General features: G+C 47.9%; 1 protein-coding gene across 6 annotated transcripts in view; it reads left to right on the top strand.

Moving 5' to 3' along the window:
- LOC307073693 (eukaryotic translation initiation factor 4 gamma 1-like) overlaps positions 1-10,392 on the top strand; it is a 71,260-nt gene extending 60,868 nt beyond the window's left edge. For 5 of the 6 annotated variants that reach the window (XM_079733618.1, XM_079733617.1, XM_079733619.1 and 2 more), the window contains 9 exons: positions 3,669-3,808; positions 4,437-4,609; positions 6,565-6,690; positions 6,770-6,851; positions 7,110-7,208; positions 7,312-7,446; positions 7,648-7,726; positions 7,855-7,995; positions 8,707-10,392. In XM_079733618.1, coding sequence (XP_079589744.1) covers positions 3,669-3,808; positions 4,437-4,609; positions 6,565-6,690; positions 6,770-6,851; positions 7,110-7,208; positions 7,312-7,446; positions 7,648-7,726; positions 7,855-7,995; positions 8,707-8,888 — 1,157 coding nt within the window. In that variant the 3' untranslated portion in view covers positions 8,889-10,392. The remainder of the gene's footprint in view (positions 1-3,668; positions 3,809-4,436; positions 4,610-6,564; positions 6,691-6,769; positions 6,852-7,109; positions 7,209-7,311; positions 7,447-7,647; positions 7,727-7,854; positions 7,996-8,706) is intronic. The other variant, XM_079733620.1, reaches the window with a different exon arrangement.
- The last annotated feature ends 2,678 nt before the right edge of the window (positions 10,393-13,070 follow it).

The raw sequence follows: 13,070 nt of genomic DNA, 5'->3' as shown, positions 1-13,070 counted from the left end.
AGTAACAAAGGTTACCATCACTAACACACTACGCCGCCAGGGACTCAAATCCTGCAGTGCCAGACGTGTCCCCCTGCTAAAGCCAGTGCATGTCCGGGCCCGTTTGAAGTTTGCTAGAGAGCATTTGGATGATCCAGAACAGGATTGGGAGAATGTCATATGGTCAGATGAAACCAAAATAGAACTTTTTGGTAAAAACTCAACTCGTCGTGTTTGGAGGAGAAAGAATGCTGAGTTGCATCCAAAGAACACCATACCTACAGTGAAGCATGGGGGTGGAAACATCATGCTTTGGGGCTGTTTTTCTGCCAAGGGACCAGGACGTCTGATCCGTGTGACGGAAAGAATGAATGGGGCCATGTATCGTGAGATTTTGAGTGAAAACCTCCTTCCATCAGCAAGGGCACTGAAGATGAAACGTGGCTGGGTCTTTCAGCATGACAATGACCCCAAACACACCGCCCGGGCAACGAAGGAGTGGCTTCGTAAGAAGCATTTCAAGGTCCTGGAGTGGCCTAGCCAGTCTCCAGATCTCAACCCCATAGAAAATCTTTGGAGGGAGTTGAAAGTCTGTGTTGCCCAGCGAAGGCACAAAAACATCACTGCTCTAGAGGAGATCTGCATGGAGGAATGGGCCAAAATACCAGCAGCAGTGTGTGAAAACCTTGTAAAGACTTACAGAAAACGTTTGACATCTGTCATTGCCAACAAAGGGCATGTAACAAAGTATTGAGATTACCTTTTGTTATTGACCAAATACTTATTTTCATAATTTGCAAATAAATTCTTTAAAAATCAGACAATGTGATTTTCTAGATTTTTTTTAAATCATTTTGTCTCTCATAGCTGAGGTATACCTATGATGAAAATTATAGGCCTCTCTCATCTTTTTAAGTGGGAGAACTGGCACAATTGGTGGCTGACTAAATACTATTTTGCCCCACTGTATATCATACAAGTCAAGACCAACATAACGGCGCAAGAGACATATGAACGTACGCTTACCACTTTTGTAAATGCCATATATAGGCCTACTGTACATTCGGATTGCATGATATGAATAGATCTATTCCGATTAGAAATCTAATCGGATCAGAAGTGTCCATTAAAATGCTGCTATCTAATGTTAAAATATTATAATATTATGGACAAAATGTTTTAAGCTACCGATGGCGAGGTGCAACCTGTGTCCGAAGCATTGCAGCCTGGTCCAATCATTCAGAGACACTGCCTTCACCACATTCGATCCATTATCTGTAGGGATGCACACACGAGGCGTTCTTCTTTAAAACCCCATGACTCAACAATTCCTTGAGTCCTTGTGCTATCTCCTCGGCCATATGTTCAGCGGGGAAGTAGACGTCTGCAAACACCGGCTGCCAAGATTCCAATCGTCCGTTATATAGTGAATGGTCAGGCTGAGGTAAGGCTCCATGGTACGGCTCGACCACAGGTCTGTTGTAGTTGCGAAGTATTTCAAGTCACACAGCTCTTTTTCAACCTTTTCGCGGAGCTCGGCATACAATTTTGGCATCTCTGTTTCTGTAAAGTACTTGCGGCTAACCTTGTATCGTGGATCAATAGCTCTGATCATGGCGTTAAAGCCGCGCCTCTCTACAGCTTGAAAGGGGACCATGTCCTTGCACAAGTAAACAATTATGGCCTTTTTAATTTCCATCCATCGCGGGCTCTTCCTATTGTAAGTTGTTCCCTTTGAAAATGACTGTTGGATGGAGGACTGGATCAATTCCTGTTTTTTCTGTCCTGCGTTCTTCCGACTGGAGCTTGGGTATGCTGCATTGCCTGGCGCTAATGGTATTCAGTGACACATTTCGTTTCCTTTTCGTCGTGTTACCGCTCTTAGCCAGAATTTTTGCCCCACACACTCTACAGAGTGTAGCTTGCTGCTGCTCGTCGGACCTCTTAAATCCGAACCAATTCCAAATGATGTTGGTTGCACCTTTCTTTTTCACCAGCTTCTCTGTTTCGCTTTCAGACATGTTTACTTAGATGACGATGATGCGTTGCAGCTCGTGGCTCTTTAAATTGCACAGGTCACGGATGATGCGTTGCAGCCGGTTGCGGGTCACGGATAGATTGCGTCATAAACATGCACTATCGCGATAGAGCAATAGAATTAAAATCTCTATCGTAGGCCATTTTTTTTCGTTCATATCGCACATTCCTAATTCAGGTGCAACCTCCTTAATCCGAGTAGTTAAACCAGACAGCCGTCCGGTCATGGCAGCAGCTCTATCTGTGCATATGCCGACACAAAAGGACGATTTCAGTTTTCCTGATATATAATCATCCAGCAACTTGAATAGTTCTGCGGCTGTGGTTTTGGTTGGCAACGAACGAACATAACATATCCTCATGCACATCCTCCTGATAAAGATATCGCACATAAACAAGTAGTATTGCCTTGTTGTCAATATCTGTAGACTCGTCAACCTGGAGTGCGTACCACGGTGATGTATTAATCCTCTCCAACAATTGTGTCTCAATGTCCTCTGCTATTTTCTCAATGCGCCGAGTGACGGTGCTAGCCGAAAGAGGCACCTGTGCTATCTTTTTGACCGCAGCTTCTCCTAGAAGTTCACGGCAAATGTCTTTAGTGGCGGGAAGGATCAATTCTTCACCAATGGTGAATGGCTTCTTAGCCTTAGAAATACGATTAGCCACCAAGTATGATGCGCTCAGTGCCCTCGTATTTGTTGATGTGGTGGCCCTCAGTAATTGCTTCTGTCCTTCTTGTTCATGCTTTTTTCTTTCAAAATACTCTGAAGGCTTGTCTTTTAATGCAGGGTGCTTGGTCTCCAAGTTTCGAAGCAATTTTGGAGGCTTCATTGCCTCATTAGAGAGCCGGTCGCCGCATATTATGCAGAGCGGGCTTGGTGCGCGGGAATCACCTGTTGCGATAAATCCATATTTTAAGTAGGACTCCTGGTATTGTCTGTTAAATGCAGCTTTCTTTTTCTTGGAAGTCGTAAGCTCTTCTTCCGTCTCCTCACTGGGCCTTTTCCCCTTCGCAAAGAAACTTTCCAAAGATGTTGGATTTTTACTTATTTTGCTAGCTTGTGGGTTTAATTTGAGCGGCAACCTATCCCGTAACCGAGACAAGCGACAAGAGTGCGTCATAGACGGATGTAACAGAGGGAATCCGGTAATTTTTCAAAATAAAACATCGTTCATCGTTTAATAAATAAAACGGAGATAATGTAAGTTATTTATTCTTTCTCTGCGGACCGATACCAAATGACCCACGGACCAGTACCGGTCCGCAGCCCGGGGGTTGGGGACCGCTGAGTTAGAAGATCTTGGAACCAGGAGCATATTTCCTGTCATTTCTAACTTCAACCCCTCTCGTCTCCTCTGGGGCTTTGCGACCTCGACGTGACTGGGTTGTGCTCAATAACAAGGACCCCGGATCAAGCTAGAGATAGGCTCACGGTGTATTCCGCAGTAGGGATCCTACGATAATGTTTGTCAGACACTCCTAATACCACTGGGAGATGGAGTGGCCAATCCAGCGATAAGAGAGGAGACACATTCACAGGCGTTGCCCAAAAGGAAAAAGTTGTTGGGACATAATCTTTAATGTAAAAAACTGTTTAACTGTGTGTGTGTGTGTGTGTGTGTGTGTGTCTGTGTTTGTGTGTGTGTAGCAGTGAAGCGGCCCTCACGGCCGTCGACCCCCACCCCCCTTCCCGTACCGATGGTCACCAAGCCGGCCTTGACCGAGGAGGAGGTGGAGAAGAAGTCCACCGCCATCATCGAGGAGTACGTCCACATCAACGACCTGAAGGTACGCACGTGGAGACACACACACACACACAGACAGACATGGAGACACACATAGACATACACACATACAGAGACATGGAGACACATGCAAAGAGACATACAAACACATACACAGAGACATAAAGGGACAAACACACAGAGGCATACAAAGACACACACAGAGACACAGGCACACACACACACGGAGGCACACACACACACACAGACACACACACACACACAGAGGGACACTGAGACACACACACACAGAGAGGCATGGAGACGGACATACACACACAAACACACACACACAGAGGGACATGGAGACACACACACACGGAGACACATGGACACACACACACACAGAGACATGGAGACACACACACGCACAGAGGGACATGGAGACAGACACACACACAGAGAGAGACATGGAGACGCACACACAGATACACACACACACAGAGACATGGAGAGACACACACACACACACACAAACACACACACGTACACACATAGGGAGACACAGAGACATACACACACACACACAAGGAGGGATATGGAGACAGGCCAGCCCCACCACTGCCCCCCTGTGGCCCCTGACGGTGGTTCCCCCTGTGGCCCCTGACCGCTGTTCCCCCTGTGGGCCCCAGGAGGCGCTCCAGTGTGTTCAGGAGATGGCCAGCACGGATCTGCTCTTCGTGTTTGTGCGGAACGGGCTGGAGTCGACGCTGGAGCGCAGCACCGTGGCCCGGGAGCGCATGGGCCTGCTGCTGCAGCGCCTGGTGCAGAACTCCACCCTGCCACCCCAGCAGTACTACAAAGGGTAAGGGCCCAGAACTCCATCCTGCCACCCCGGCAGTACTACAAAGGGTAAGGGCCCAGAACTCCATCCTGCCACCCCGGCAGTACTACAAAGGGTAAGGGCCCAGAACTCCATCCTGCCACCCCGGCAGTACTACAAAGGGTAAGGGCCCAGGGCTGGGTTGCACCAACTGGGCGTAATTCTGGTCTTAACTACGCCTGGTCGTAACTTGGCATTCTAAGTCCAACCTAACCGTTATGCCGGTTGCACCAACTGTGCTTAGCGTTCTTTTCACTAAAACCAGGCGTAAATCCTACGCCTGGTCAGGGGCAGGCGTAGAGTCGAAATTCCAGGCTGTTTCTATAGCAATTACATCCAATCCATCCAGCGCAACCATGGCAAATGTAATACATGTACAACGAGCGGGCATTTAGATGGGAAAGAGTAATTAGGGACAGAAGCAATCCAGTGGACATTTATGATGACGAGGAGCTGATTGAGAGGTTTCGATTCTGTAGGAGAGATCTGTTCGAATTATTAAAAGAGCTGTCACCGGATTTACAGTTCGTGTCGGACCACAATGCAGCGCTACCACCATCCTTGCAACTGCTCATTGCGCTTCGCTTCTATGCAAACGGGGCATTTCAAAACACAGCCGGCGATTTGATCAGTGTTCACAGATCGACCGCCTGTCGGGTTATCCGGAGGGTTTCACTGCCTTCATGGGGAGATGCGGATGCACCTAGAACGGGTCTGCACAGAAATAGCTGCGTGCACAGTTCTGCACAACATCTGCATCTCCAAGAGAATCCCTCTCCCCAGACACCATCAGCCACCGGCAGTCCCCAAGGAAGACGTGCGTCCAGCCAGAGCAATTGAAGATATCGCTGGCCGATTAGTCCGTGCTCAACTTATCAATCAGTTGTGAATATTGTTTTAATTATGTATATATGTTTATATAGGCCGACACATTAAACAGATCTCTCCTACAGTCTCAAAACACCTGAATTAGCTCCTTGTCATTTGATGATGTTCAATGCATTGCTTCTGTCAAAAATAACCATTCCCGTCTAAATGCCTGCTCGTTGTAAACCAGACAACACAAATACATCTGATAATTACATTCGTTTTCAGTGTTTTGTTGTTATGCATCAACACAATTGATGAATGACAATGAATGAAAGAATGAATTATTTATTTCAGTGTCCAGCAGCATGTCAAGTAAAATAGTAAATAGCTGTCGGCACGAGGTATCCTAGCAACGCGGTGATATGCGCATTCCATGGAGCATTCACATGGCTGCGCATGGCTAAGACTGGGCGTAGTTAAGACCAGGCTTAAGTTCCATTCAAAAGCCAGGTCTTAACTAAGACCTACTTAGCAGTTACGACCAGGCCTAGTTAAGGCCAGTTAGTGCAACCGGCCCCAGAACTCCACCCTGCCACCCCAGCAGTACAACAAAGGGTAAGGGCCCAGAAGTCCACCCAGCAGTTCTACAAAGGGAAGGGCCCAGCTACATCGTCAGCTCAAAGGGTAAGGACCCCAGCTACACTCAGCTCAAAGGGTAAGGACCCCACCTACACTCAGCTCAAAGGGTAAGGACCCCAGCTACACTCAGCTCAAAGGGTAAGGACCCCAGCTACATCGTCAGCTCAAAGGGTAAGGACCCCAGCTACACTCAGCTCAAAGGGTAAGGACCCCAGCTACATTGTCAGCTCAAAGGGTACGGACCCCAGCTACACTCAGCTCAAAGGGTAAGGCCCCGCTACACTCGGCTTAGAGGGTAAGGGCCCCAAGCTACATCGTCACCTCAGATGGGAACCCCATCATGAAGGTCCCACTGGGGACCGCTAGACGTTGCAGACTCAGATGCCCACAGCATGCGTGTTAGTGCTCTTCTACGCTGGGAAAAACCCAAGTTTGATCTGACCTGTTGGGCTGGACTCATTATTCCTCCTCGTTTGATCCCCCCCAAGGCTCCAGGAGATCCTGGAGGTGGCGGAGGACATGTCCATAGACGTCCCTCACATCTGGCAGTACCTGGCCCAGCTGCTGGCCCCCATGCTGCATGAGGGGGGCATCCCCATGGCTCCGCTCTTCAGGTCAGTCGCCCCCGCTGGTAGAGGAACAGAGAGCCTGTAAGATGCATGTCTGTGTTGTGACGGCTGTTCTTGTGTTCAGGGAGATCACAAAGCCCCTGATACCCCTGGGCCAGGCCGGGGTCCTGCTCGTCCACATCCTCCTCGTCCTCTGCAAAGCAATGGTGAGCTTCCTTTTTCTATGTGCGAAAAATGCTTTTCAGAGCGAGTTTCTATCAAAGGAAAAAGATAATAGTTAAAACAAATATGCCTTATTTCTAATTGTTGGTTTAAGGTTTATACAAGCCTTGGTAAGCGCAGTTACATGTTTGGATCTAAAATGATCGTTCACACGACCCCTGCTCCCTTGGGACCAGCACCGTGGCCTTCTGGAGCTGAGGACGGCTCCCTGACGTTGTCTTTGTGTCTTTGTGACTCGTTAGAGCCATAAGAAGGTGGGCGCCATGTGGCAGGAGGCGGGACTCAGCTGGAAGGACTTCCTTCCCGCCGACCAAGACGTTAACAAGTTTGTGACGGAAAAGGTGAGCAAGAGTGACTGCGCTCAGCCCAGCAGGGTGCTCCCGTCCCTATAGTGGCCCTGTGGTGTTGGCCGTGGCCAGGAGTAATGTCCCCCCTGTGATGCAGAATGTGGAGTTCACGCTGGGCCAGGAGGCGGAGGCGGCGGGCCCAGGCGCGCTCAGCCCCGCCCAGCTGAGCCAGGGCCTGGAGCAGCTGCTGAAGGACAAGGCGGACAACCAGAGCATCCTGGACTGGGTGGAGGTGAGAGGTCCACCCGGCACTCGCCCCAAGTCCGTCACAAGCACTTTAACCCAAATTCTAATCTCTGCTGTGTGTGTGTGTGTGTGTGTGTGTGTGTGTGTGTGTGTGTGTGTGTGTGTGTGTGTGTGTGTGTGTGTGTGTGTGTGTGTGTGTGTGTGTGTGTGTGTGTGTGTGTGTGTGTGTGTGTGTGTGTGTGTGCAGGCCAACCTGGACGAGGAGCAGACGTCGTCCAACGTGTTTGTCCGAGCTCTGATGACCTGCGTGTGCCGGTCTGCCATCTGTAAGCATCATTAACCTTCCACCCTTACTCACCACCATCTCAACGTTGAACCCTGGTCCACCATGCCGGGATAGACCAGGTACCTCCACCCTGGTTGTCTGACTACGCTCTCTTTTGTGCTTCCCCAGACGAGAGCCCCAACAAGGTGGAGGCCAAGCAGATGGGTCGTCTGGCGGAGGTGCTGCAGAAGTACCTGAACACAGAGCACAAGGAGCTGCAGGCGCTCTACGCCCTGCAGGCCCTCATGGTGGAGCTGGAGCAGCCGGCCAGTGAGTGGCTCACCACTTAGGTTTTATCTGTGTATATTTAAGCAGTTTGTATGTATGTCAATGATGGCACCCAATGCACTCCTGATCATCCCTGAAAGGAGGGATTCCACCCTGGGGTGGTCTCAGGGCGGCTGCTAGCCAATGATGCGTTGTGATCAGGGATCTGGGGGAAGTCCAGTGTAGCAGTAACAGTTCTGTTACTAGTAACGTTACATTGCGTATAATATGGGATCCAGCAGTCCTACTGTGTTATAGCAGACCCTCTGATCCAGCAGTCCGACTGGTTCATGGCAGAACTTCTGATCCAGCAGTTCTACTGGGTTATAGCAGAACCTCTGACCCAGCAGTCCTACTGTGTTATAGCAGACCCTCTGACCCAACAGTCCTACTGGGTTATAGCAGAACTTCTGACCTAGCAGTCCTACTAGGTTATAGCAGAACCTCTGACCTAGCAGTCCTACTAGGTTATAGCAGAACCTCTGACCTAGCAGTCCTACTAGGTTATAGCAGAACCTCTGACCTAGCAGTCCTACTGTGTTATTGCAGAATGGTTGTTCATGGTTCAGAGCCTGGACTGGAAACCAAAAACGTATTTGGTTTCCCCTGTTTTGCTGGATTATTAATGTAAAGTGTGATTATTGAAACCATATGTTCTCAAGTCATTTGCTATGTATAAGTTTCTACTTCATAACGGAGTCTTCCTCTCCCCAGACCTGCTGCGGATGTTCTTCGACGCTCTGTATGACGAGGACGTGATCAAGGAGGAGGCCTTCGAGAAGTGGGGCTCCAGCAAGGACCCAGCCGAGCAGCAGGGCAAGGGAGTTGCCCTCAAGTCTGTCACCACCTTCTTCACCTGGCTCCGGGAGGCCGACATCGAGTCGGACAACAGCTAGGAGCCGCCGTGCGCCTCCTGGTGGACCGGGGGGGGGGGGGGGGGGGGGGGGCGGCGCTTACACATGTATATCTAAAACCAGAAGAGATGTGCGATGCTCTCGACCAATCAGAGGATGCTGAATCCATCAAATCCATCTGCATAAACAGACAAAAAACCTAGAAAATGATTTTTCACCTGGGAGAGATTGTAGTACGGATCGGACTTCGATCTTTTTGTTTTTGTTTCTTTGCGACTTTTTTCTTTTTGTTTCATTCTTAGGATATAAAATATCTTGCGCTGCTCGACGTCCGCTTTAACTAACGAACCACGACATTAACAGACAGAAGCAGAGGAAGGACGTTCTCAGTATTCTCTTATGTTTTAGGTCCACTTTTAAACTCAGCGACACTACTCAGCTCATTGTGCTGATGAGGACAGAGAGACGCGCTAACTGGCTGTTCACAATGCTCTCTTTATGGAGGACTTACTGGACACCCGCGCCCGGGGGGTCCTGGGACGTCCACAGGCATGTCTTCTAGGGGATGTCCTGGGACATGTCTTCTAGTGGACGCCCCACCATGTGTCCCTGGATGCCCCAGGAGACGTCTCTTAGGGGACGCCCCAGGACACCTCTCCTAGGGGACGCCCCAGGACACGTCTTCTAGGGGATGCCCAATGGCGTGTCTTCTAGGGGCCGAGCGTATGTTTGTTGTTTGACTTTTTTTGGGGTGACTGATGAATTTGGAGTGCGCTTTCTTTTATTTCTCTTTTTAATAATAAAATCAGAAAAACCAAACAAAGGAATGCGGGCGACTTAAGGGTGGTTTAGTTTAGTTTGTTAGGGATGCTGTCTATTGCGGTGAACAGGAGAGTGACAGACGGGGGCTGGAGGGGTGGGCGACGCTGGAACATTGGTGGACCTTTCTGCTGCTGGGGAGCTGACAAAGCTGTCCTTATGACCACGTCGCCACGCCCACCCCCTGCCCACCACGCAAGCCTGGGTTTCGCTGGTCTCCTGGGGATGGAGGTTTTAATCATTCAGATATCATCGTTATCCAAACTTGAAGCGAAATTACAAAATGCTTAAAAATTGAAAAAAATAGAAGATAGGAATAAAAAAGAGTTGGAACAGTTCGAATCCTAAAGCCTTTTCTGCTTCCATGAGTGGAAATGCATTTCAGGAGAGTTCTGTAAATATATATAAATATATATATTATAGATATTTTTGTTTTCTTTTCCAAGATGAAATGCAAATGTACCTCCATGTAATGTTCACCCCCCCCCCCCCCCGAAAGAAGACCCACTACCCCCTCTCTATTTATATTTTCTCTCCGCAGAAGTGTACCCCCCCCCCCCCCAGCTCAACCATCACATTGATTATCGGTCCATCATTGAAAACATGTAAATACTTCCCCCCTTTTTTGCTTTACTTTAATAAAAAAAAAAAGATATTTAATTAAAATAAAACGAATGCCTCTTTTCATGTCCAAAACTGGAAAAGATAATAAAGAACATTGCAAATAAAAACGGAACTCAAAAACACTTCTGCTGCTCTTTGTGTTTTATTGTGTTTTGTATGCAGACCCCCGCCCCCGCCTCTTTTTTTCCCCACAATAGACCAGCCCTCGACTGTTCTCCTGAGCAGCAGGAACATGAGCAGTGTTGCCAGATTTAGCAGGAGATCTGCCCCAATCTGGCAACACTGAACATGCGGCACGGCCTTTAATAGGTCCATGGGCATGGCCCGCTGTGTCTCTCACTGCTTATTTTAACTTACTCAGCGTCTGATTGGTGCGGTCCCCAGAGGTCAAAAGGTCGTCCACAGTAAGTTTGAGCATAACTACTGAAACCTTGATAGGTCCACGACTGAAACCAATGGACCTGTCGTTAAGTCACGCCCCCTGTCGTTACCATGAGGAACTCGGACAAACAAACCAGACTCTTAACAAAAACATGGAAAAATGTCAGATGACAGTCTATCTTAGCAGGTTTTGGGCGAGAAAAGCTTTAATTTCTTCCAGGATCAATCGAAAGGGGCCACGTTACGCTATGGAGGGGTATATCCAAAACTTTAAAATACAAACAGAAGGTAACAAGCTTAAATTAAGTTGGTATTCGGCAGCCTCTCGGGATAGCGCCTGTCTGTGTTGCATGTACCCCAAGCACATCGTTTGACCATGTTTATTTTTTTTTTTTTTTACAAAAACAGCATAAATCCACCATTAAATTGTTTTATTACACGGCTCTTCTCAATGCCGAGGAAGGCTCGCTTTACTTGCATGGGCCCTTCACAACTTCCGGCGGTGAATAAAGCTACGCCACACCAAACACTACCTCCGTCCGTCGACGGATCGCATTAACTTTGCATGGGGCGCTCGGGAAATGCATTGTGGGTCCGTCCGTCCATTTGTCTCCGTGGCCTGCGTCAAAAAGTTGAGGAATGTTCAACTTTTCAGGCAGCAGCGGATCCGTCGGCCAATCAGATCGCGGTTATGCAAATACACTCCACGCGTTTCCTGGATCCATTTTGCAATAACAAGCAGGAAGAAGCAGGAAAAATCCGGCCGTTGTCTTTTAAAGAAATATGGAATGATAGGATTGTTTTTAGTCACCTGTTGTCTGTGTCATCTTTTGTATTTATATCCACACATCGGCTTTGTAGCAGGAAGCGATTTGATTGGCTGCAGTATGCGTCTACAGAGACTAGTCCCCTTTACGTCAGACACACCCTCGGCCATCCGCCGACGGACGCATGTAGTGTGAACAAGGCGTAAGAGAATAGAACAGAAAATCTGTATTTTAGCATCGATGCGTTACACTCGCCAAAGCAGCGTTAGACGCGTTTTTACGCACCTAACGCGCAGTTAACATTTTTTTACTTTTTACGCTCCTACGCATAACGCTTAGCCGCGATAGCCAATCAGCGTTGCGCTTTACCCAACGTCACTGGCAGAGAAAGAACATGGACGACCAAGTCATTGTTTCAGTTTGGGCTCGTCCTATCCTGTACGACACCACGTTGATGTCGTACAGGGATGGAAACAAGAAGGAGCAGGTGTCAACCTAAAATACCGCTGGAACCGGCCGTCATCCAGGCGGAGTTCCTGGAGGAGGTGGTGACACTCACCGAGCTGTGAGCGCCTACGGAGGATGTCATGCACCCATACACGGCGGTGTTTGGGTTTCCTACGTTCCTTGGACTCCCACAACAAATACAGCGCAGCGATGGTGGTGATCACAGCCATGTTTGTGGAGCAAAAGAAAAATAGCAGGGGGAAATAAGTTTTGGGCGGGCTCATCTAGCTGCGTAGGCGCGTAAGGCACGTTGAACAATTTTTGTGACACACAATGATCAAGTGGCGTGCGTAACGCGTTTGGTGTGGCCGTACCTTTATATTTGATTTAATTCATCGTATAATTGACCGCTGTCAAGGAAAGTGAACTTTTTGCCGTCTTTCGTATTACCCCGCAAGTAGTCCGGTAACTTATCAACCCCAGCGTACTCGGTTGCTGAGCGACGTCAATGTCTTTGGCGGACTATTTCTCTGCTGATCAACACTACGAATGCTGGAAACAAATAAATTGTAAAAAGACACACCGTGTGAAGTTATTTTTTCGTTTTGGCTAGTAGCCGTATAATAAGTGGGATAATGTCTAGAACGTCGCCGGTCATTATTAAAAATAGGCCCCATCACCCTGAAGGGGCCTATTTTTCAGAACTTCGCCCTGAAGGGGCTTATTTTCCCGATAATGACCGGCGTTCTATACATTTCTATACAGGTCAATTGGGTCTCAATCGATTTTTGAGAGACTAATATTGTAATTGTGTTAATTTTTATGGAATTACGATATAAAAAGATTATAGCACGTGTAACGGTGGTCACTCAGTGAAGAACTGATGGACAACGACGTGCTTTTTTATCTTCTTTATTTTTAAAGAAGGCCTGGAAACAGAAGACAACAGACAAGATGTTTTCATAAAGTTGGTGGTGTTGGTCTTTACAGGCTCTGTCTCCCGGTAACGCCGCAATCTCTTACTATATCAAAATAATTATTTTTTACCTAAAGAACACAATTATTTCTTAAACAAAATAAATACATACAGTAATCATATAAAATAATAAACAGCATTAATATAAACTGAAATACAAGATTGCTATTTATATATTACACTTTGGAAACAGAAGACAACAGACAAGAT

Source organism: Pollachius pollachius (assembly GCF_949987615.1).
Source record: "Pollachius pollachius genome assembly, chromosome: 3".
Taxonomy (NCBI): Eukaryota; Metazoa; Chordata; class Actinopteri; order Gadiformes; family Gadidae; genus Pollachius; species Pollachius pollachius.
The sequence above is the reverse complement of the archived record's forward strand: the minus strand, read 5'-3'. Positions and strand labels throughout refer to the sequence as shown.